We start from the raw sequence: 23254 nt of genomic DNA, 5'->3' as shown, positions 1-23254 counted from the left end.
AAGTATTGATTGATTGTAGGGTTTAACGCGCCGACGCAAAGCAGGCGATGAGGCGCGCCGCAGTGGAGGGCTCCGGATTAATTTTGACCACCTGGGGATCTTTATCGTGCGCCGAAATCTCGTACACACGGGCGTTTTTGCTTTTCGCCTCCATCAGAAAAGTGGCCGCCGCGGCCGGGAATCGAACCCGCGACCTCGTGCTCAGCAGCGCAGCGCCTTAGCCACTGAGCCACTGCGGCGGGTTGGCCTGAAAGTAAATAAATGAAATGAAATGAAATGAAGTGGCTGTGTGGAAATGAGTAATCACCACTGCATTTCATATATGGAGACGTGGAGAAGCGGAAAACAAAGCCTGGCGTGCTGACAATATTGATATATATATATATATATATATATATATATATATATATATATATATATATATATATATATATATATATATATATATATATATATAAAAGGACGAGAGGGAAAGACCAGTGGACAGAGAAAGCGTTCGAAGCACATAGGATCCAATCGGCAGCTTCACAAGTTTCCGGTGTTCGAGGCGGGCACGAAACGCAATGCTGACGGTTGTCCGGGTTTTTTGCTTCTAAGGCTGTGAGTTACTTGGTAACGAGCGTACAAACTAAGTTTGTTTAGCTCATTTGAGAACCCTTTTGAAACAGATCAAAGCCTTCGCTGGACTGGCTCCTTTCTACAAGCTTGGGCATCTAAAATTACCCCCACTTGCAATCTTCGCCCCGTACGCCGAAACACCAATGGTAAGGCATTTAAATACGTATATCTTGCAATCAATGTCGACCAACACTTCCAAGGCATTGCTGCCCATTATTTCACGTTTATCTGGGGCTTACTTTTTCCAGTTAACCCGTGCTTCTAGGAAAGAAACACTCGTAGAGAAAAGGTCGAAGCTGAAGAGCCGGGAATCTACAGTCCAAAATCCAATAACGACGAGATGTCACTATTTTTCACCAGGAATGAAAATATAAACCTACTCATAAATTTTGTAGCTTACTGAATAAGATGTTGATAATTAAAACATTCCTCTATCAGTTGCAATATTCGGGGGTCTGTGCATACCAGCCTTTTGCTGCTAGCTACCAGTCCTGCTATAACTTTGAGACGTAAGTGTAGCATCGTGAATGAGCCAAACTAGCACGCCGGGAGAAATACGTGGGGTAAGCAAAGGCTAGAAAAACACCTCGATAGTTGATAATAGTTTTCAGTTCCAACGATTTGTTATCGCCAGGCGCATTTCATGGAAAAATCCTGCGGTAAACGTTTTGGTCATAAGTAAATCTCCCGGCTCGTTCTCTTCAAATCATCACAATTAGGAACATAAATGTTTGCCCTTTTCCCACGTTGAATTACAAACATGGCGCAAGCACTTTTTGTGCACCCAAAACAGTCGATCCTGAATGATGTTTTGTGTCCACCACCAAACCTACAAATATCGTACAAGCCCAGATGTAAAGTATTTTCCATCTTGAATGCCAGCCAATCTCCACAACAAATGTCCCGTCTAACAAAAGCGACAATTTTTCTCGGACACCGTCCTGTCCTCGGAACAGGACAGTGTCATCCCGTGGTAAAATGTCAACTGTAGTTAACCACACTCTGTGATGCATTTATTAATTCATCTTTATGGCTCAAATGCAGCGTGGGTTGTTTCCATTAGTAGACGCTAGGATCAGGTGGCGCCGCGCTAGCCACTACCACAAAAATATGTTTTGCATTAGTGTTGGGTGAATTTCTAACATCAGTTAAATTTAGGTTGTGTGCTAACTACCAGGAGGTACCCTTACAGAACACTTTGTATTACCTTCAACTGGGAGTGGGATTGATGGTTGTAATGAATTATGCACTAGCGCGTACTTATGGGTACTGAGGACAAGTTGCAAGTAAAAAGAGAAAATGTTTTGCACGTTTAATAAAATTGGAAAAATGGTAAAATGTCTTACGTGTGGAGAAATGAAAACGGACAAAGAGGAGCTCTAGTTTCTCATTTTTCGTTTTTACGTGGGGCTGACATTGCAGAGTGCTCAATTTTGATGGTTTGGGTTGAAATGTCAGAAATATATTGCATGCATTTGGGTCAACTTCCGCTCAAAATTCCCTTGAGTGAATAGAAAGCTGAGGGTCTTGCAGAAAATGGGAACCTAACTTCATCTACTCGATAGAACGCAAAAGCACAGTCTTAAATTATGCCATGCCTCTATGAAGAGTGTTTTTATTTGTTTTAATATAAAAAAGAATGGCGCACTAAGTAAAAGACACCATGCATTTCAAAAAGTTCCTGTATTGTCAGAATGAGGCAAGTGGTGAACGAAGGGCTGCATTAAGTACACTTTATGACTAATAATTGAAGCACAGGAAATCAATTCTGAAGGTGTAATGTGCTCTATTGACTGGTGTATTCACGTCAACAGCGCCTGGCCCATGCAGCAGGGGCCTACGAGCTCTTCCCTCAGGGAATGCGAGTCGCCGGACTTGTTCGCCAGTTCTGCGGCCATGCAACACGAGGCATCTGCTCAATGATTGCCGACAACTTTGGCAATTTTGGCAGCAGGTACATCAACGAGGTGAGCCCCTTACTGTTTGGGCAAAATGGCCGAGCCACGCTATAACAGGAATTCTCCAAATGTAGTGATTCACACCTAAATCCCCAGAGAAGGTGTTTATGACTACATCTACCAAATATTACACATCTAAAGACTTGAAGGCTGTAAAAACATGCAAATGAAGATATTTAGTTTTTGCCACATTTACCGTTCCTCCTCGTCGGCAATAAAAAGCGGCTATGACGTGGTAGCCGCTACGGCTGGGACACCCCAGCCACTACAGCACTACAGCGCTGCGTATTGTGGGGTGCATCAAACGCTGCAGCCAATCAGCTTCGCCGGGTTGAGCAGAGACGCTGGTGACGATTCCGCCTTCTGTTTTTGCCTTACTCCCGTCGCTAGCCCAGCCATCAAGCTTCTGCGTGAACGTGGCACAAACGAAGATTGCCACTGCTTTTACAGTTAGGCATTGAAAGAAAGAAATGAGCTAAGATTAGTTCTTAATTTAACAAATCCTTCCCAAGAAAAGAATAAAGCTCCAGTGCATGAATCACTTTCTTCAGGCAGAAACACAGCGCACACGGCAGCCCTGGGGCCAGGGGGCCTAAGCCCTGTCAACACCACCGTATACCCGCGTAATGAGCAAGAACCGATTTAGTGACTTCAACTAGACCTTGTAAAAGCTCACCAGAATAAATGTCCAAGCAAAACTGGTTGCACGTGTGTAGGAGTGGGGATATAGTCGCGAAAAGTATCACTAGGGATGTTCATTCGAGATGCTAGTGAAAGCGTCGATTAAAGAGCTGCCGCAGTGCCGAGCCGGAGGATCTTCAGGTGGCCTGGCTCCCAAAGCATCTGTCTGCTCCAAGTGCTTTGTAGCCGAGCCCCGCACAGGCGTAGTACTTGCGCCACTTCTCGATTTGGAAGCTTCCTCTGTTTGCGGAAGCCGAGCTGCATGCGAGAAACGCAAGCCTGCCAAGAGTTGCTGGGTGTGGTTGGAGAACAGAAGAAAATCTTTTAAATTTCGCCGCCGGGGAACGCGTGTTGCGTAGCTTGAGTTTGTGTCCCCCTGCGTTCGCATACAAAAATATCATGTGGGCGGCTATAGAAAACCTCTTTTCTGCTTGGCTATTGCTATTTGGCCCAATTAGTTATAGTCGTTTCTATGGCTGATTTTAGCTATTCGTACTGACATTCCTATAGGTGTCTAGCTTCTATAGCTGTTTGAGCTATTCCTACTGACAATCCTAAGGGTGTCTTTAGCTTCTTCTATAGACGGCTCTAGGACAACCTTTAGCTCTTGTTCTCGAAATGTCTATGGGTGTCTCCAGCTTCCGTTATGGTTATATCAACGGCTCAGCTATAGCCGTTTTTATGGAGGTTTTTAGTGCTTCTTTTCCGCATCCATATGGGTGCCTCTAGCGTCTTCTATGATCCTATCACTGTCTCTCTATAGGAATATAACTTTTTTTTATAGAAGTCCGAAGAAAAAAAACTCCATAAAATTGCGCGTAAGAAGTGGCAAGTGAATAGTGGCCACAATATACTGTAGTATTGAGGAACGCTGGGCCAGCTGGTATGGATGCATTTTAGCCGCACAATGGGAGAGTGGAGCCACGGTAAGATGGTAGGACAACAGAATAGGAATTTATTGGCATTGTTATGGCTTTACCTTTTGGCCCACCTTTGGGCAACTCTTGTGTACTTCATTAGCATAATTTGTTGTTCGGTATTATATGCCTACATTGGATGCTGCCACATGGTTTCGAAGCTACGCTCTTCAATCTGAACTCTCTTGAGGTGCGTACTTGAAATTTCTGGAGGACCACAACAAAGTTGGAAGAAAGGTTAAAACAATAGTTTTTCTTTTTTTGTGGCATACAAATAGTAAGATTCCAAGGCATTGCTGCCCATTATTTCACGTTTATCTGGGGCTTACTTTTCCCAGTTAGCTCGTGCTTCGAGGGAAGAAACACTCGAAGAGAAAAGGTCGAAGCCTAACCGCCCAAAATTTAGAGTACACAATCCAATAACGACGAGATGTCACTATTTATTGGCATTGTTATGGCTTTACCTTTTGGCCCACCTTTGGGCAACTCTTGTGTACTTCATTAGCATAATTTGTTGTTCGATATTATCTGCCTACATTATCTGCCTACTTATCGAAGCTGGTTAATTTTGACGCTCTAGTATTAGAGAAACGAGGACACGGTAATAGTATCAAAATATCGGTTGTTTAAACATTATCTCTAATTTCTGATTTCCAAGCACACATAACGTAGCGCACGAGTGTAATGCAACCCTTTTTTTGCCCAATTTTGTCATGCGGTTTGCGAAAGCACCCTGCATACGCTATTTAAATAGTCGCCAGCATGCTATGAGTACATGTAATCGTGCAAGCTTTCTGTGCTTCGTTGGTGTTGACATTTCTGCATGCATGGTCTCAGCCATGGTTAGCCTACAGACGCGACGATAATATACAGTTAAAACTTGGGTGCCTCCTTGATGCCTGTTTTTATCTGCAACACTGCTATCTAGGTTTCCCGTGTCTGGCTATCATTGCTCCGTTTTATTCGCGCTTTTTAACAATGCTTGAGGGATTTGCTGGTTAGTTTAAACTTTTTGTTCAAGTTTATCGTGCTTTTATTAGAGTTAGGAAAAACAAGGTACAACTTTATACGTACTGTAGTGGTCACACTTAGTGGGAACACCCAAGCGCGTGGCGCGAGCTACTACTATGACATCCTAACGGCGCCACGTGGAAACAGCGCGCATTCGCGTTGCGGGTGCATGGAGTACAGATGTCGTCAGTTGGCAGAGCGTCGTCTGCTACTTGCGAGCTGCCTGCGCTCAAGAAGTAGTCAGCGTTGCCAGTGGCCTCTGTCAACGGCAAAAATAAATACTGGGGCGGTGGAAAAAAAGTTGAAGAGATTTATTTTACGCGCAAACAAAACGATTGATGCCGGGAAGCAAGAACGAATCGCGGTCTTTTCCCAAGGCGGGCATCGTCATCCTGCAGCCACGAAGGTCGCTAGCACGAGCCTTCGCGGCAATCTGCGAGACAAGTTGCAGCCGCGTAGGAGTTGCAATAACTTCAACCAACGTTGTTGAAGAAATTACAGCGCAATTTGTCAAATGTCAATTTGGAAGCAAAAAAAAATTACCCGCACCTCCCCGAGGGGGATCGTGAGGATGCAGAGCATCTTTGTTGTTGCTATACCGGCGTTAACTGCGTTGTTAATTACGGTATTACGGTGTTGGGTGTTGTTACGTTGTTATTCCGTATTAAATTGCGAATGGTTACCATCATCATCACACATTGCTTGAGTACTTTGAATGTATGAGACTAAGAGTGCGCCTAAGAGAGCGACTAAGAGAGCGCGCACCCGGAGGGAGAAGTGCGCCAACCCGAAGACGAAGCGAAGAGGAGGAGGGGAGAGGAGGTGCGAGCGCGCGCTAGCAGCTGGAGTGGAGAGGAGGATGAGAAAGGTCGCGCATGCGCGCTTATCACAGCTGGTGGGGGTGGAGCCGTGGAGGGAGGAGCGCGACAGCGCACAGACGGCGTGGAGAGGAGGAGGGGAGAGGAGGGTACGAGCGCGCGTTATCGCACAGCTGGCGTGAAGAGGAGCGGTGCGGACGGACGCACGTGCGACGCATGATAGGCCCCCGCTATAAGATGCTCTGCATCTAAAAAAGCATCACTAAAGCAGTCGTCGCTGCCTCAAGTGCACCATGACTTGTCCTAATAGTTTCTGTAACTCACGTATGAAACGACGACCGGGTCTACCGGACTAGGGTAGGCTGGTGTATCATCACACGAGATTTGAAATTGCGCCCCGACATTCGCTGTATTCGTCCGCTGAAGGAGACGCGCGGTGCACGTGGGCCGGATGTTGGTATCAGATCACTTGCGGGATATCGCCTGCGGCAATAGGTCTGCGGTGTTTTTATAGAGCGCTGCTGCTGACCCCGGGGGCATATAAACAATGTAAGAATACATAGACTTGAAGCTATGCGAAAAACTTAAGTTTTATTTTTAGCCGCGATGACGCCGCTGTCACCAAATTTCGCGGATTACAGCGGAAAGTGTTGAGGTCGGCTTCACTCCATAACTTATTCACTGACGCCCAGACGAGGAAGTTGCGTGTGTGTTTCGCCAGAAGACCAAGAACGGGACACTGCCACATCGTCGGGATTTTTCCCGGATATAAGCTGCGCTCTGTGAAATAAAAATTCTTTGAAATCGAGAAGCTCGCTTCCCCGTAGTCTTCCCGTGCTTGGGGGTTTCACTTCACAACTTTTTTTCGCAGGTTAGCTAGCTTCTCCAGTTTAACAAAGGTCCTCCTCAACTTGCCCTAAAGCTAGTTATGCCGGAGCTATAGCTCGCACATGACACAAAATACACAAATTAAGAAGCAAACTAGGAGCTATTGTTATTGACAAGATTGCACAAAACGCACGAATATACAGAAAATTAAGGAATGGAAGCATCGCAAGACCGACTCGCTTTTTTTGGTTTCATACGAAGTTCGTAATCAGCTGAGATTCGCCCTTATTTACGCCACATAGGTGAACGTTCTGTAGATTCCGACGCCCGCTGCAGACAATGCGCGCGGTGGTCGCGTATCGTCAGGCTGGTCGAGCATTGAAAACATTCCACAGCTCGCAGTGACGGCTCGTACTAGCGGTATTCACGGCTGCTGAATGCCGGGGCGGGTCGCAGGAAAATATCGCGATTCGTTCTTGCTTCCCTGCATCAGACGTTGTGTTTGCGCCTAAAAGAAATCTCTGAACTTTTTTTCCAGCGCTCAGTGTTTATTTTTGCCGTTCACGGCGGCCACTGGCAACGTTGACTGTGGATGAGCCGCGGCAGCTCGCAAGTAGAAGACGACGCGCTGCTGCCTGATGAAGCGCTGCGCGCGACGAGGTCTGTAGCCCCTTTCCTTCGAGAAGCGCATGAGCGCTGTTTTCGCGAAGCGCCGTTAGGATGCTCTAGTAGCATGTCACGCCACGCGCTGCCGTGTTCCCACTATGTGTGAGCGCCATAGTACATGAGTAGTCACGAAAGGTTGTTGCTTTTAAACCTTCGGTAAAATACTATTTCTACACAGTTCTATGTGCGTGATTCACGGTTGGGTCATAAAGACAGTGAACTCACTGCCGGCTACTTCGACGATCTCCTTTTTATTATGAAGGAATGTCGCCAATGGCATATTCCTACTACATTCTTCTTTCTAGGCGTATTTAGAGTGCGGTGAATGCTCCGTCCATACTTGAATCGAACCTGTCGCCGTAATTTCATGTAGAAAAATTACTTTATTGTCGACGCTTATGGCGAGGATTGAGAATTCGAAACAAAGTTTTCATTACCTCAAAAGAATTCTCCCTCAGGCTAGGTGCTAATTTTCCCATTACGACCCCTATTGCAGCTGACAGCGATCTTTTCTGGCTATAAAAATGCACGAATAGCAAATATCTCTTGGAAGCTGTTCGTCATAAGTAAGTGTTTATATGTTTAGAAAAACAAGGTGTGGGATACGTAGTTCAGTCGAATCAACCGTTAGACAGTTGATGTTTGTACATCGTTATGTAGCGCTTGAGCGAGGAGGAGAGATGAGGAGAGACACGACGATGCTGTGTCTTCTCATATTCTGTCCTGGTTCATGCGCCACTTAACGATGTAGACTGTGGGATATCTAACAGGCAACATTGTTTCCCTACAGTCAAGGATACCGGTGTACTTGTGCCATGTGCCGGCTGGGACATCCCTCAAAAACATCATTCACTTCGATCAGGTAAGCTGCATTTATTGTGAGAAATCGCTGACACATTAAAAAATTTGAAGTACTAATTCGAAGATTTTACTCGTACACACGCGCGTTTATTTAGCCAGTAGTTGTTGCAGCGGAGTATTGTAGCCTTAGGAAAATACACACACATGCATTAAAAATGGGCATTATTCCTAGTCACTGGGCTGGGAAAATTCTGAGGTAAGATGAAGTGCGGGAGATTTGTGACGAGCATCGGAGGGGAAGAGGCACTTTTGCCTAAAGACAAGAACTGCATGAATGTCTGTGCAGCCTGAACACACGTAGTGTTGAGGAAGGAGCCCTTATTCTCCGCATTATAAAGAACGCGTAAGGCACGGACAGTGGCTGTAAGGAACAGGGAATGTCACAGGCAATCCCAACGCACGCTGGTATACGCCCGCAGCGGTGATGTGGGCGAGGGGATATACCAGTAGCAGCGTTGAGGGGAAGCGTGGTGGCAGGGCCGTGGAGTAAGAGCGACATGTCGGCGAATGCCCCGTAGAACGTTAGGAAAACGGCAACAGCATGCAGTGATGTTCCGTACTGGGGTGAAAAATTCCCATTTCTAGGTAAAAAATTCTCTATTTTGTAGCATTTTTTCCAGCAAGTTTCTCTAGAATTCCCTGCAATTTTTTGTGCATTCACGTTTTGTAGCTAATAGATCATTACGGGATTCCTGTTCGGTTTTGGGGTGTTAGCCAGCGCCACCTGTGTCTCCTTTTCGCAGCCGTCCTCACGCAGATGCCGTTATAAAAATCAGTTTCAGCGTGAACTAAATACCACTAAATTTACCACTCAGCAGCATTTGACTATGAATTTCGAGTTTTGTACCAAGCAGCATGCTTACTGTGCATGCTAGAGCTCTAAGTTACAACTGCCCGTATAAAAAAGAACGAGACATTTTTGGGTAATTGAAGTAATTTTGTCTCAGCGCCGGATCTGCGGGACACTTCTCGACAACACGTAGGCTAATTCGCACCCGGAATTCTTTTTTGCACATTGCTCAGGAATACTGCGAAAAGGCTTCAGCCCTTAAGCCGCCGCCGCTTCACCATTTTCTAGATCTTTCTTATGTAGTATTCTTTCCTCTATGCTTCCTCCTGTTTTATAAACTATATTGGAAACGATCTGGGATGCTTGTGGCTTGCGCGACCACGACTCTGGATATTTGAGCATAAATCCGACGAAGCATGAGGGGATTTTTAAAACAAAAACATAGTAATAAAGCATGCGTTGCCGGGTTTACTGACTAGATTTCTTTTACTCCAAGACACCTAAAATGCCGTGAAACTATTGAAGATTCCCTTTTTTTTCTTTTGCCAAAGTTACAGCTTAAAATTCCACAAAAAAGGGAAAATTCCCCGCACAAAACATTACTGCGAGCATGGTCAAAGTGTGGTCGCGCTCCCTACGCATTCTGTAGCATAGGCTCAGAGCTTCATTTCATGTCGGGAGGGGTGACGACGCATCAGGCCGTAGACGGGTAGAGACAACAGACAAATTACGCTAAGCAATACCCGCAATGATAAGCGAAGCTTTGAGAGCAAGGACCCCTTATGGTTAGTCCTGTACCCAAAGCGTTGCCCATAGGCGCTATCATGTCATTTGCCGAGGCCTCGACAGGCTATGGGCTCACGTCAAGGGTTATAGCAAAGCGCTGCAACGAGACAACATGCAGCGGCTAAAAGGCGCTACTTCCAACGGCGACCGTAACATGCACATTCTACCAAAAGGTGCGCCACGTGCCCACAGCAATGAACACACCTCGCGCAAGCATCTTAGGAAGTATTAATTTCCTTTAAAGAACAGATCAGCTCCACAGAAGTGCAGAGAATCAGTTTATGCCATTAGGACAGTTGCCTTAAGCTTGTGTTTATTCTTCTGTAGCCGGTCAAAACCTGCAAAAATATCATTATTATACTTCAGACCTGCTTCCTCCCTCACTAAAAAAAAATCATCGGCCTCCACTAACGTTGAGTAGTTACCGATGATTGGGCCGATGATAACAGCCCCCAGATGCAGTCCAGTGGTCCCGTCCAGCACGTGAAACAGTGGTGAATGAACGGTCAGTCGGGAAGCATTGCACTCCTTTGCACGCCTGCAGCCACGAGTTTAACAATTACTCCACAGAAGAGTTACAGAGATGTTGAATCCAGAAGAATTAGCAGCGGAGTCATAAATGAAGGCAACCAAAATTAAGAGAGACAATGCCCACTCACTGGCCTTTCACAATTATGATGACGGCCTCGGGGAGGAATGCGCGTGTGTTTTTGTGTGCTTTAGGTAAACATGTCACCACAGTCTGTCACTGCAATCAATATTAACGACTTAGTATTCCAGAATGGCCTTTATTTTCTGTGATAAAATGCGCCGGTGCTGTGTGTGTATTGTTTGTTTCCTCCCTATATCACATTTCCAGACCTGAAGAGCTGTGTGTATTCGCAGTAAAATATACCGCGTAGAGGACAAGCAAGCACTTCTTGAGGGGTAGTTTCGACTTTAACTAACCAGGTACAATTGGGAGTAGGATGCCGAAAGCAGAATTTATAATTCGGCTTTGGGCATGACGGAATGATAGCGTTGGCGTGTTCGCTAGAAGGTGGCCAACTTTGCTTTCAGAATTTCTTTCGATACTTGTAAAATAATGATCTCTTTCTCTTTTGTTGCCTCTTTCCAGCTCGTAAAGTCAAAGAAATTCCAAAAATTTGATTACGGAGCTTTTTACAACAAAGACTATTATGGAAAGGTTTGTACCTTTGAATCCAGTATCACGTGCTACTAGTCATCCATAGTTACTGATGGTTGACGAGTTGCAAAAGAAATTCATGTCACTGTTTGTGGGAGCCATGAGAATTGCTCTTTGTATCTTTCGGGGCTGATGAAATAAGAGTAACATCAACTATTCTACGCAGTCATTTACTCACTAAAGAAGCTTGCACGGTATAAGTTTCTCAAAACAGCCAGCAACAAAGAAAGAAAGCAGTTTTTCCTTCATATGATACCTGCAGAGAATGATATGAAACATCGCCGTAGATAAATTAGCCGACGGCTCAGTAATAACATCCCTGTATTACGGGGGAAACTACTCTGTGCAATTTGGTACTCATTATATGAGCACTTTTTACATGTCTATTACTTATGTCAACGTGGCTTAGCGCATCGCAATCCAGTTCCACTTCCTTGATTTTGTGTCGGAGAGTAGAAATTATGACTTTGTAATGTTCAAATATGGCTTACACTGGCACTATTCCTGCCACAGTAGGTTTCCTAAACAAGCTGGTAATTCAAACCTAGTCAAATATGATTTAAAAAGGGGGTTTGAGCCAGAACTGGCGCCCGCAATCTGCACAGGAACAAGGGCTGGGTTCTCGATTATGCTCCTCATTCTTTGCGATATGAAGGAGAGGGAGAAAAAAACTTTTATGAGGTGGCTTTGAATGTACGCATTTGAGGGGTAATTATATCATTACTAATCTCACTTCTAATGATCATATAGTTTCAAAATGTCGCACAACTACTACTTCTGTAACCGCAACAATTTCAACACTTGCAAAATAATCTTACCTGTGCCTTAACATCCCATTTTAAGACATTTAAATTTAACACAGCTCTGATCACGGTTGCTAGAAGAATAATTGAATGTCATTGCCCTGGAGACGACAACGCCTTGCGAACTGCTAACAAAGGTGGATCATGGAGGAATTGTATAGCCTTTTGTCCATAGGGGTAAAAAGAACCGCGGCGCATGCGCGAAGCAAATATTAGTGTAATCGTCTTTTCTGTGGCGTGGATAATCGCGTAGCTGTGGTGGACTCCTGTGTAGACTTCGTTCCTTACAATGAGTGTGGCAGTGGACATGGCTTTTACTACGTTGACGACTTTCAATTTATTTCAACCTCAATTTTTAAAGCTCTATTTAGTATTCACAGCACCAGAGCGTAATAAAGTTTTCTTTTGTTTTTTTGGAATAAAAATATTTAGACTCCTCGATACGTAGTATTGAAATAATAGCGTGAACTTTAGTTATTGTAACGCCTCTCGGGACAAATTCCATTGCAATCGCAAAGAGTTGCCATTACAACTGACTTAACTATAATTCGCATGACGGCAGTATTATAAATCAGTAATTTTAAGTTACTCCATAACTTAAATTATTGACACTTTATAGAAAATTGGTAAAACCCTAGACTACCCAAAACCCTAAACTGCATACAGTAAAATTTTCGTTGTTGCTTAAAACTGCACTGAGCTCGGCTAAAGCAAGCTAATATTTTATTAGTTCTAAAATTGTATTACCAAAACAAATGATATTTTTGAAATTGCGATATTGTTATTCAGTAGAAGTTTTACATTAATTGAAAAAGAGGGGCCAAACTAGTTAAACTTCTCGTTAAAACAAGTGAAGATTAGTCAAACACACACTTTTTAGCTGCAAACAAGGTTTTCGAAACTAGATGAAGCAACCTCCAGATGAAGGTCAAACTTTACAAGACTTGTCACGCTAAACGACAAACATAAGCGAAATGTTTTCGCGTTAGCATTGCTTTGTGCCTCAACTGAGCTGTTGGCGTAGAGTTTTCCAAGCACAAATTGATTGACTGTTTTGCCCCGCAAGACACTCTAGATTTGCTTCCGATATCCTGTTTCCCGGACCATTTCACTATGCGGCAATATCCGATAGATTCGTAAATGTGCTCACCCCGCTGGCATATACAAGAGGCTCTCATGGTTGGGGTCCCCAAACGGCGCCCTCACTGCCGTACGCCGACAGTGGCCAGAAACAGCTACGCGTAAGGGCATGCTCAATTGTAACCTACTGGAAGGCTTTCCATGCACCACGTACATTATAACAAACAAAATACAACAAAATCTTATACGTGGTTCTTTTGCACTGGCTGCAGCCGTGTAATAGCGCGTGCATAACAAAATAAAACACAGGTTAACCGGGCACACCAAAAACTTGGCCCGCAGTACCGGTCGGCCAACAGCTTTCCTGTGTCAGCAGCATAAAAATAGTAATTCTGCAAGAAGCAACTGAAGTGACTCTCATGTGGACACTTTAGGCCATAGTCGACATCGGTTCAAGACCAATTGGTCAACCTAGAGGCAGGTTTCTGCTCTTTTTTTTCCTATGTTGTTGGACCCTTAGGAAAACAAGCCGCCGGTAGCACACATTTATGCATCCAGAGAGTCACATTCATGTCACTTGAAAGTATAGTGGGCACACAAAACGCCACACTGCAACGTACTGCTGCGAGCGTAATAACTTTGAAGGAACTGCTAGGATTATGACGTTGTATTCGTTCTTCTGTTTCATTCTGTACCTCTTCTTTGAGCGCTCCTTATTCTTTGAAGCGGTACAGTTGCTTTAAAATACCGCATGCCACGCATTTTTTAACATTCTATATAAAAGCCCCCTTGCAAATTACTATCCCAAATAAGTTCTATGTTTAAATTTTTTGTTAGCTGTTACTCATAAAATTGCAATACAACCACATTATTTAGAACGCTGTCTCCATGGCGCAATCTATCACCACATTTTGGGGTTGCATTCAGAGGCACTAATCTGGTTGCCTTTCCCGCAGTCATCCTAGTGGCCTGTACAGGCAGCTGAAAAAAAAATTTCGGCGAGTCAAGAATTTACCTGAAGGTATGGTCTGCACTGTGTCATCATAGAAGCAACCTTAAATATCACCATTGCGCCGTGCCCCTGCACAGAGTAGTAGTAGTAGTAGTAGTAGTAGTAGTAGTATTAGTATTAGTAGCAGCAGCAGTTGTAGTAGTAGTACGAAACTTTATAATAAAATAATAAAGTAGGAGTGGATCCCAAGTCCGGGAATGAAAGTGATGACCGCGCGACCGATGCCTTTGGTGCCCGAAGTTGCTGGTGGTCGCTGGTAATCAGCTTCTCCCGTCACTCAGGGCGGAGAAGGGGAAGAAAAGGGTGGGTGATCACATTTTCCAGCCAAACGGTAAGCACGTTGGCGTTATTTGCCGAAGTTGCTTTTAGCCGCTCGAGTGCTACTATCTGGTGAAGCTGAACCACGGAAGTGCAGATCTTATTATTTGTTGGCTCAGTCTTAGACCTGCTCAGTTTTGTCAGAAAATCAATAGCCTCTAGTTGAAGACAACGCCCCTGAACCAATTTATTAGACGGGAGTTGTAATTTCTGCCTAGGGCTCATTTTGTTTGCAAGTGAAAACATCAAGTCTTTACCATGACTTGTACGTGTCAGTGGGAATGGTTTATTTCGATACAAATATCGGCCTGAAGTGGATAAAAATTGACAAAACATCGCCACCTACAGTTCGGCTGGGCCAATAATAAAATGTGGCTAGGAGCCAGTGATGTTGCCTTTTTGTAAAAGGTTCCACACCCGTAGGCGGTGGAGGCTAGTCCGTCGATAAGTGTCACATTGACAGGCTTCAAAGTACCCATACAGGAATGGGAAAGGGTACAAGTGGTCGGCCCACTTATAGCTTGCAGTCTTACCAATAATTGCTTCTAAGTTAGCTCATTATATGCCTCGTTATGAATATCGAGGAGTACTGTATATTGCTACGGGCACTGCAGCAGCATACGTTCCTGGTTATCAAACATTTTCTAGTAGTACTTCCCTCCGGTAATGTCCTACTCGGCGGAAATGTCACTTAACTAAATAAACATCAGTCACCTTAGACCGGTCATTAGAGCTTGGGTCTAGCCTTTTGCCTTGCGATTCTATGCTATTTGCCTGCAACCTAAGGTGCACTGAGTACAATAAATACTTAGTCCAAAGATTACGGCTTCCAGCAACTGGGCGCCAAATAGTGATGTTGGGCGCAGCTTCCGGCCGTCGCATACCCGCGTTGCCCCTCCCTCTTCTTTGGATCAACCTTGGCGCAAGCCACTCGTAAACTGGAAATGCTGGAGGCGTAAAAGAGTTAACGATTTTCCAGGGTCGGGATATCTGTCAAGGTATGCTTATAATACGTTCGCGCTAAGAAGAACGTGTTGCTTAGCAAGTGTGTAGGAAAATTCATAGCCCCTAAATCAACCTCACCAGGCCCAGGCCACACGCAGGAAGATGAGATGTTCCAGTGCGAGGTTCGGGAAAAAAAGGGTAGCAAAGTTTGTTTCTAGCTCGACCACGAGGGGAACGTGGTGCCAATAAAAATCACTGCTTTATTTACGTGCGCCAGTTTCGGGGCTAAGACGCGAACCACGCACTTTTGCTACAAGCTGGAAACGAACTATCGGATGGGCAAGGCTGCACCACGTGCTCTATTTACTTAATTTGATGATGAACGCCCTCCAGAACTTATTTCTGAGGGATAACTATCCTATTTCCACTTTTCCCTCTACTATTTTGTCAATGCCCACAGGCCCACACAATGCCCACACAATGCCCACAGAGGCTGGCTGCATTCCCCAAGTCTCTCCGTTACATTTTGAATGTCGCGAATCGGGCACTGGGCGTCAGTTGCCTTATATAACATACTCTCCAGCCAATGGAAACGCTAGGTCTCTACTGTTAGAAAAAGTTTTGTAAAGAACATGCATACAGGAAACATCGGCTGATAGGGAAATATTTTCAAGCTGGCCTCACCAGACTTCTTCATTTCAATTAGTGTGATGGCGCTCCCTCGGATTACTCACATATAGCGAGCTTACAGTGACGTGCTATATTACAATGATATGTCGTGTTGTCTCCTGTGCATCTTTATGTTATTGGCTCTCTTAATGCGTATTCCTACCAAATAATATTCGGCACCGGTACCTTGTGTGCATCGTAATTTTAGTTCTTCGTCTACTCACTTTCTTGTTACACTGCTGGGCTCAGATTTTGCCGAGACGACTGTTCACAAGTTATTTTAGACTCTTTAAAGATTCCATGAATGCAGTATTCAACGGTTTTGTTTCAGCGAATATGTTTCATTTCCGTGCGCATAGATGGTGTCTGCAAATACTAAGCAGTTCCTTCGATGTTACTAAACGTGACCTTCCTTGGCTGTCTCTCAAATACCGCCATGTTCTAACCGCAATTGTGGATAATCACCTTCGATGACACACTTTGCCACCTGCTCCAGCTGTGATTTTTCTCCATTTCTCTCGACTTATTCGTACTATTTGGTTTAGAATTACGTATGTCGGTTGGCATGGAGATTTTTATAGTCTGTTCTGCTGGCATTCGCATCGTACAGTTACTAATCGCTCTGATTACGCGTAGTTAGGCTGTAATTTCTATGTCTACGCAGGGTGCAATCCCTGCAATTTATGAGCTACCGGGTATAAATGAAGCTTCTTCTCTTTTCTTAGCTCTAACTTTCAAACAAAGCCTTATTTTACATCTTGTTTTTGAACAATGCCTAACTGAGATTGTACCAGGAATTTCAACATCATGAAAAAAACGGGACATGAATTTAGGCAGAGGCTAATCTCACTTTTCTGTTTTAACACACAGATTTACACGTATTTTGTTAGGAAATGTGCAGAGAAATGAACACGTCATTTCTTCCAGGCTACTTATGCAACACGCTCTTTTCGTGGCAACTTGTAGTTTTTTTTTCTTGTCTTTATTGATACGTATCTATATAGTAACGAAATCATCTAGGTGTTTACTATACCCTAACTTCTAGATCTGAATAGAAATGGGGTAGAGATGCTGGCAGGTCTAGTTTGGCGGGTAACCCTTCGCCCCTTCCCCACTCTTTTCCTCGTACCACAGTTTCTACGCTGGCTCGTTTAGAATTCCGCTATTATCTATATTCTCTGCTGCAGCTTTCTAGATTAGAAAACTTTACCCAAGCTTGTTCCTTTCATCTTTTGAGTTGTTAAAAAACATTGATGCTAGTAGACCTTTAAAAACGACGAAACGACACTTAAAACTGCTCCTGTGTTGAAAACCGAAAGCATAACATTTTAGATTGATCAATGCACTGAGAGAATACTGTAGCTTCATGCAATAATGGAGCCGCGAATACACTGAAGCGAACAGTGCGCTGACGATTTTTATTGTATTCTCTCGTGATCCTAGTGCGGATCATTTTTTGGCTTCTCTTCACTAAATTAAGACGCAGGAATAATCACCCGTGTTTGCCCAGCGTATACGCTTTAAGGTAAACGAGCTTTACCACTTCTCAGCTTGCACAGATGATTACTCTAGGCCTCGAGGAAGCGTTTGCAGTAGGGCCGCCACTACAAATGAAACTTGCTTACATTACCTACAACTTTGTACAATAACTCACGTCTATACCATTCGAAGAGTCTACGGGAAATTATTGTAAAGCACAAGGTTCCCTGAATGGAGAAGTAGGTGTATTATTTATCGTGGGAAAAACCTCAAAATCGGCGTTCCGCGAAAGCCCTGATCCTGCGTGGCCGTTACCGAATGTGGCCCCAAAGACGACTGAAAGTGGAAGAAGAATAAAACTCAACGAAAGAAAGTTTGGGTTCTTTGGTATTCAAACCAGGGTCCTTCGGAATGTGAGGCAAACACGTATCCATTGAGTCACAGCCAATCTTGGGCGCAGGTGGCAAGAATTGGAAGTTGTTACTTCCAATGCCTCCCCGTGTGTTCGAGGTCGACAACGCAGTAACAACTTTCAATTCTTGCCACCTGCGCCCAAGATTGGCTGTGACCCAATGGATACGTGTTTGCCTCACATTCCGAAGGACCCTGGTTTGAATACCAAAGAACGCAAACTTTCTTTCGTTGAGTTTTATTCTTCTTCCACTTTCAGTCGTCTTTGGGGCCACATTCGGTAACGGCCACGCAGGATCAGGGCTTTCGCGGAACGCCGATTTTGAGGTTTTTCCCACGATAAATAATACACCTACTTCTCCGTTCAGGGAACCTTGTGCTTTACAATAATTTCCCGTAGACTCTTCGAATGGTATAGACGTGAGTTATTGTACAAAGATGTAGGTAATGAAAGCGAGTTTCATTTGTAGTGGCGGCCCTGCTGGAACCGCTTCCTCGAGGCAACTTCAGCTACTTAGTTCTCCGTAGCACGTTCCTTGGACTCCCCAAGAACAGCTTCGCCATTTGGGGCATGTTGACGATGATAATGAATAAAATAGACAGGACTGCAGGGGCACAGGGGTACGAGCCTAGCTCGCGCCTCGTGCTCGTGGCAGTTGGTTCCTGATCGGCGCAGCGAAAGGGCGACCGGCTGTCGGGCTTCCTTGTTCGTCGCTATCCGCGACATTCTGGTGACGTTAAACCCGGGAGACAACCCACGAGCAGACCTGACCTGATGCGGTGCAATCTTCGAGTACGCTAGGCCTGGGGTCCCCTGGAAGCTACCCAATTCTGCGAGCCTCGTCATCTAACCCTGTCTGTCACTCGTGCTCGTGCCTAGGACACCCGGTCGCCTGCGTTCGCGCCGTCTGCCATGGTGGAACTACGCCGCCACCGTGACATTGTGAGGGAAGCCGTCAAAAGGGGCGTAGCTGCCATTCAATTGCTGCTGCAGGATCCGCTCACGTCGACCGGCCAGATCCGATTGCACCTGCGCGTCGTAAACAGCAGGTACGAGGAATTTGAGTCCCTCGATACGCGCATCCTTGAGATAATTGAAGTGGACGAGCTGGAAGTCGATTTGCTCGACAGCTACGAGTACGACGAAAAGGTCGTCACTATCCGCCCACAGGTGTACTTCGCCAGACCATCTGCTGTTTCTTCGCTAGTGGCTGTTCGGTGCACCGGAGCACCAAACCATTACTCCGCCGTCATCCGGCCCGGCAGCCCCGGGGTGCCCTCCGGTGAGAGCAGGATAGCCGCGGAGGCTGACAAGGTCGCGAATGTTCCCGCAGCGTGTGAGCCGTGCGTTTCTGAACGTCCAAACGTACTCACTGCTGCCGATGAGTCCGACCCGCCAGAGAGACCAGCGGAGAGCACGACCGATTTCATTGAGGCACAACTGGGTGTACCCAGCCGCCTGCCCTGCGGTGACTGCGTCGTCGTCCAGGATGGACACGGAACTGACCACTCCAGTGACCCCATCACCACCATGTACGGTGATGTGGACCCGTCCAGCGTTGTTCTGCGACGCTTCGGATATCGCTGCCGCTTGTGGTCGTTAAGGGTCGCGAGCGGGTGCCGTTCCCACTTGTAGGACGATGGCCGTGTTGCCCCCGGCGCCGACTTCTCCGTTGGCATCTCAGCTGGAGTCAGCGCTTCCTGGTGTCCACGACGCTGATCGGCGCACCGGCCTTCCGAGTTGGATTTCACGAACCCTCAGGTGACTCTGGTTGCGGCAAGCTCGTGAACGGCAACCGGGCAGCTTCAACTGCCGCGCTTGGCGCCCCCCCCCTCCGGAAAGCTCCTTGAAGCCACACCGTCCACTGCCACGATCACCGTTCCGGACGCACGGTTGCGCACCTCATGATCAGGATCCCTGCAGCTCACGACAAGGAGTGATCATTGCTCTCCAGCTACCAGCCATGCCGCTCTGTACTGACGACGCACGTGCCTGCAAGGGGCACACGACTGCGCCTGTTAACCGCAGACTGGGCCGCCAGCATGGCCAATTTTCCTATGATCCTGGTGGTTACGGAGGGCTAGGAGGGGACCGGGCAGGACACAGAGTTCCCGGCCATCGCTCGTGTGGTGTACGTTTGGTGAGGGCGCTTGCGGTGGGCGACTGCGGGGTAACCTTGACATTTCGCATGCCGTACGAATTCCTTTACGATCCTGGCGGTGGCTGCAAACCGGGAGGCGACAAGGACGGCGACTGAGACACCGGGTATCATCGTGCTGCCAGCCATGACCAGAAGTACCTCGTTGCTGCCTTGCCATCAGCCACAACAAGGTTATCCAATGAGGATGAAGGGAAGTTAGCAGGCGGGATCAAAGGAAGCTTGCCGCCGCAAGCTGAACACGATGAGAAAGACGTGTGCCTGCTGCTCTGGATAAATAGGCTGGAGGATATGATCCACGGCTGGCGGGACTACCTCGGTCTACGGTTGTGTCCTACTTCCAGTAGCGGTGCATTCTCATTTGGGCCGATGGGCTCAGGGTGCACGACGAGATGTTCATGATAGTATCTCCACACGTACTCTTTCCTTCCCCGTGACTTATGCCTTTGCTCCCCTTTTGAACTTCGTAGTGCGCCTCCGAATGCCTTTTGTCAGCATCGCACCTGGGTGCATTTGTGTATCGGCCTCAAACTCCCAGTTGTTTTCATACTTCTGCGCATGCGCACCTTGGGGGCGGCGGGAGTGTGTTGTGGATAATGAATTGAGGCCGCTGCACCGGAACGGGGGCACGGGCCCAGCTCGCGCCTCGCGCTCGACCAGCCCAGCCCAGTGAACGGGCCAGCCCAGCGAACGGGCGACCGGCATTCGGGCATACGAATCCTGCTCCCAGACACATTTCAAGGTGTCCAACTATGCAGCTGACGACGAAGTGGATATTTGGTTTTCAGAGAGGTCTCTTAAGAAGGTTGTGCATCATTGTCAACACAACTACGCATCGGGGGATATCTCCCTGTCTGTGTGGAGTACTATCGGTACTGTTGTTTTACACAAGGTCGTCTGGTGGCCGGTTCTTTTCCCACTATTATGCCCAGTAAACTGTTTTATCTCTCTCCCTCCGGTGGCCGTTCAACGTGCTCAAACCCCTTGGCCTGTTTGTTACCCCCAACCAAATGCTACTGTTAAATTCGATGTTATTGAGCGTCAGTAATGCCCATATAACACGTTTGAAGCAACGCTAAGTTTTGTTTTTTTGAAAAGACTGCCAAATCTACTTTCAAGAAAAAACGTGTTAGTTTTCCAAGTCTAGTGAAGTCAGAATGCATGTGCTCACACATGCGGCCCCAAACACTTCTACCAAGCGCAATGTGGCGATACATTTTCTATAACATGTGATTTTGAGAAAAACACTAATGACGTTGGTGTGTTTTTTTCGCAGCGATCCGTTCCTGAGTACAAAATTTCTAACGTAAAAACAGACCTGGGCATCTTCTGGAGCGAAGGTGATGAGCTCATTCCACCGGACGACGTCCGAGAGCTTCTGAGGACACTCAATCGGCGCGTCAAGAAAAGCCACTTCATCGATGACCCATTTTACACGCACGTTCACTTCTTGATCTCAACAACCAATGGGCTATATCTCTACAAAGAGCTGCTCGCCTTTATGAACCGGTACGACGACAAACGGAGTTCTGCCGAAGTATGTGGTGGGGCATGAGTCGCTGCCACATGTTAAGCCCTGCGTTAAACTACGTGCTTTATATGTTTTCCTTTACAGTCTTCTATTGCCACCGTGTGTCCAACTGCAAGCTTTCAAAATTATAAATACAAGAAGCAATTAAATATAAAAAATATTTGCGAAAACTCTTTTCGCACACAAAAGGATTTTTATGGTGGCGCGTACATTCATGATGTTTTCGCAATAAAAGATAATTACGCCCATCGCAATCGCCATTTATCTCAATGTTCAGTCTAACCATTACGAACAGGTGTGCTGCCGCCCATATGGGCCAAGTTGAATAATAAAGGGAAGCACACATGGCGACAAAGCCACTTTGAAACGTATGAACTGCAGAACACATTTCAGGCAAGTAGACGGCACCAGACGTCTTGCCGCACCGGGAGCGTGATTTTGTCTGTGGGCGTGACTTGGCTTCTTCCAACACCATCACAATGGACAATAACGATGGGGGAGTGCAGGCGGTGATGATGAATGGCGTTGGAGTTGTGATGACACTGCCACAGGCTTCCCCCTAGAGCGGAGTGCTTTGGGAACAGTAGAAAGAGAAGGTAGCTGGATGGCATACACAGGTTGTGCCTCACGGGTATGAGCGGGTGCGCAGTTCAATCAGCAACGGGTGGAAGTTCTTTCACACGGAACTGAGGCCGGCACCACTTCCCGCCGACAGTGTTCGGCCACGCAGGTCCACGATCGGGAGCATGGAAGCCGACAGTGTCCAGCCTGATTTCCAAAGTTTCGGTGCTGATAGCAGATGCCAGGCCCGGCAAAACTACGCTGAGAACGTTTTGTCGAAGGGAATCGTCGGCGAAAGGGCGAAAAGTGACGTTACTTCCAGAAGTGGCCGAGTTGCCCCTGCTCGTTCCAGCTAGAACCACTAAATAAGCTACGTGTAAGAGTTGCAGAACCATGGAGGAAAGAATACTCAGGAGAGGCCCCTAGCAGGGCAGCTCTAATTTGGCCGTATGGTCTTGCCGGTAAAGGGACGGTGCAAGCTGCGGCAATGTCCTCGACTTCATCCGCCACATTATCTGGGAGCGATGCACTGACGCGGCGGTACATCATTGACTGGGAGGTAATTTTGGTGAGCTCAGAGCAGCGCTCAACCTGCCAGGTGGTCGGATTCCGACCCTGCATGGGGTAGCCGGGGTGCAGCGGCATAGGTGGTGATTGTAGCCGAGAGGAAGAGATATTCTGGTCGTCGTCAGCCATAGTCCCCGTTCTGCTCGTGACGTGGAGCGGTCATCACCTACCATCCACGAGTCACCCGTTGTAGAACGCAAGATAGGCAAGAAAAAGATGGCACCGGTCGACTTGCACGAACGGAAGCCTGGTTTATTTTGTGCGCGTGGCTCGGCTTCATCCAAGACCATCGCAGTGTACAAGGACGATTGTGGAGTGCAGGTGATGATCATTATAAGCGTTGCAGGGGTCATGATGATGTTGTTACATACGAACGGCAAAACGATATACTTTCTGTCTCCTAGAGCTAAGAAAAAACAGAGTCGGGAACGCATTGCTTAGGCAGCTGGTAAGCTTAATGCTCTGGTTCTGATTACATAATGATATTAGGGCTTGTTTTAGACCACTGAGGCGGTATGTTTACTGGATATGGTTTATCAAAGCATGCCGTGCGTGATATTGCTTTATTATCAATGCCTAGGAGCAAATTTTTGTGACGG

The 23254-nt window shown here is 46.4% G+C and overlaps 1 protein-coding gene across 4 annotated transcripts in view; it reads left to right on the top strand.

Annotated features, from left to right (window-relative positions):
• LOC144148810 (lipase 3-like) overlaps window positions 1-21773 on the top strand; it is a 63299-nt gene extending 41526 nt beyond the window's left edge. The window contains exons 5-9 of one of the 4 annotated variants that reach the window (XM_077680324.1): window positions 669-764; window positions 2433-2585; window positions 8288-8359; window positions 11052-11120; window positions 21273-21773. In XM_077680324.1, coding sequence (XP_077536450.1) covers window positions 669-764; window positions 2433-2585; window positions 8288-8359; window positions 11052-11120; window positions 21273-21551 — 669 coding nt within the window. In that variant the 3' untranslated portion in view covers window positions 21552-21773. The remainder of the gene's footprint in view (window positions 1-668; window positions 765-2432; window positions 2586-8287; window positions 8360-11051; window positions 11121-21272) is intronic. The other 3 variants (XM_077680326.1, XM_077680325.1, XM_077680327.1) reach the window with 3 other exon arrangements.
• The last annotated feature ends 1481 nt before the right edge of the window (window positions 21774-23254 follow it).

This window comes from Haemaphysalis longicornis, unplaced genomic scaffold (assembly GCF_048455015.1).
Source record: "Haemaphysalis longicornis isolate Haplotype H1 unplaced genomic scaffold, Haemaphysalis longicornis Haplotype H1 scaffold_8, whole genome shotgun sequence".
In the NCBI taxonomy this organism is placed as follows: Eukaryota; Metazoa; Arthropoda; class Arachnida; order Ixodida; family Ixodidae; genus Haemaphysalis; species Haemaphysalis longicornis.
This window is presented reverse-complemented; position numbering and strand designations above follow the sequence as displayed.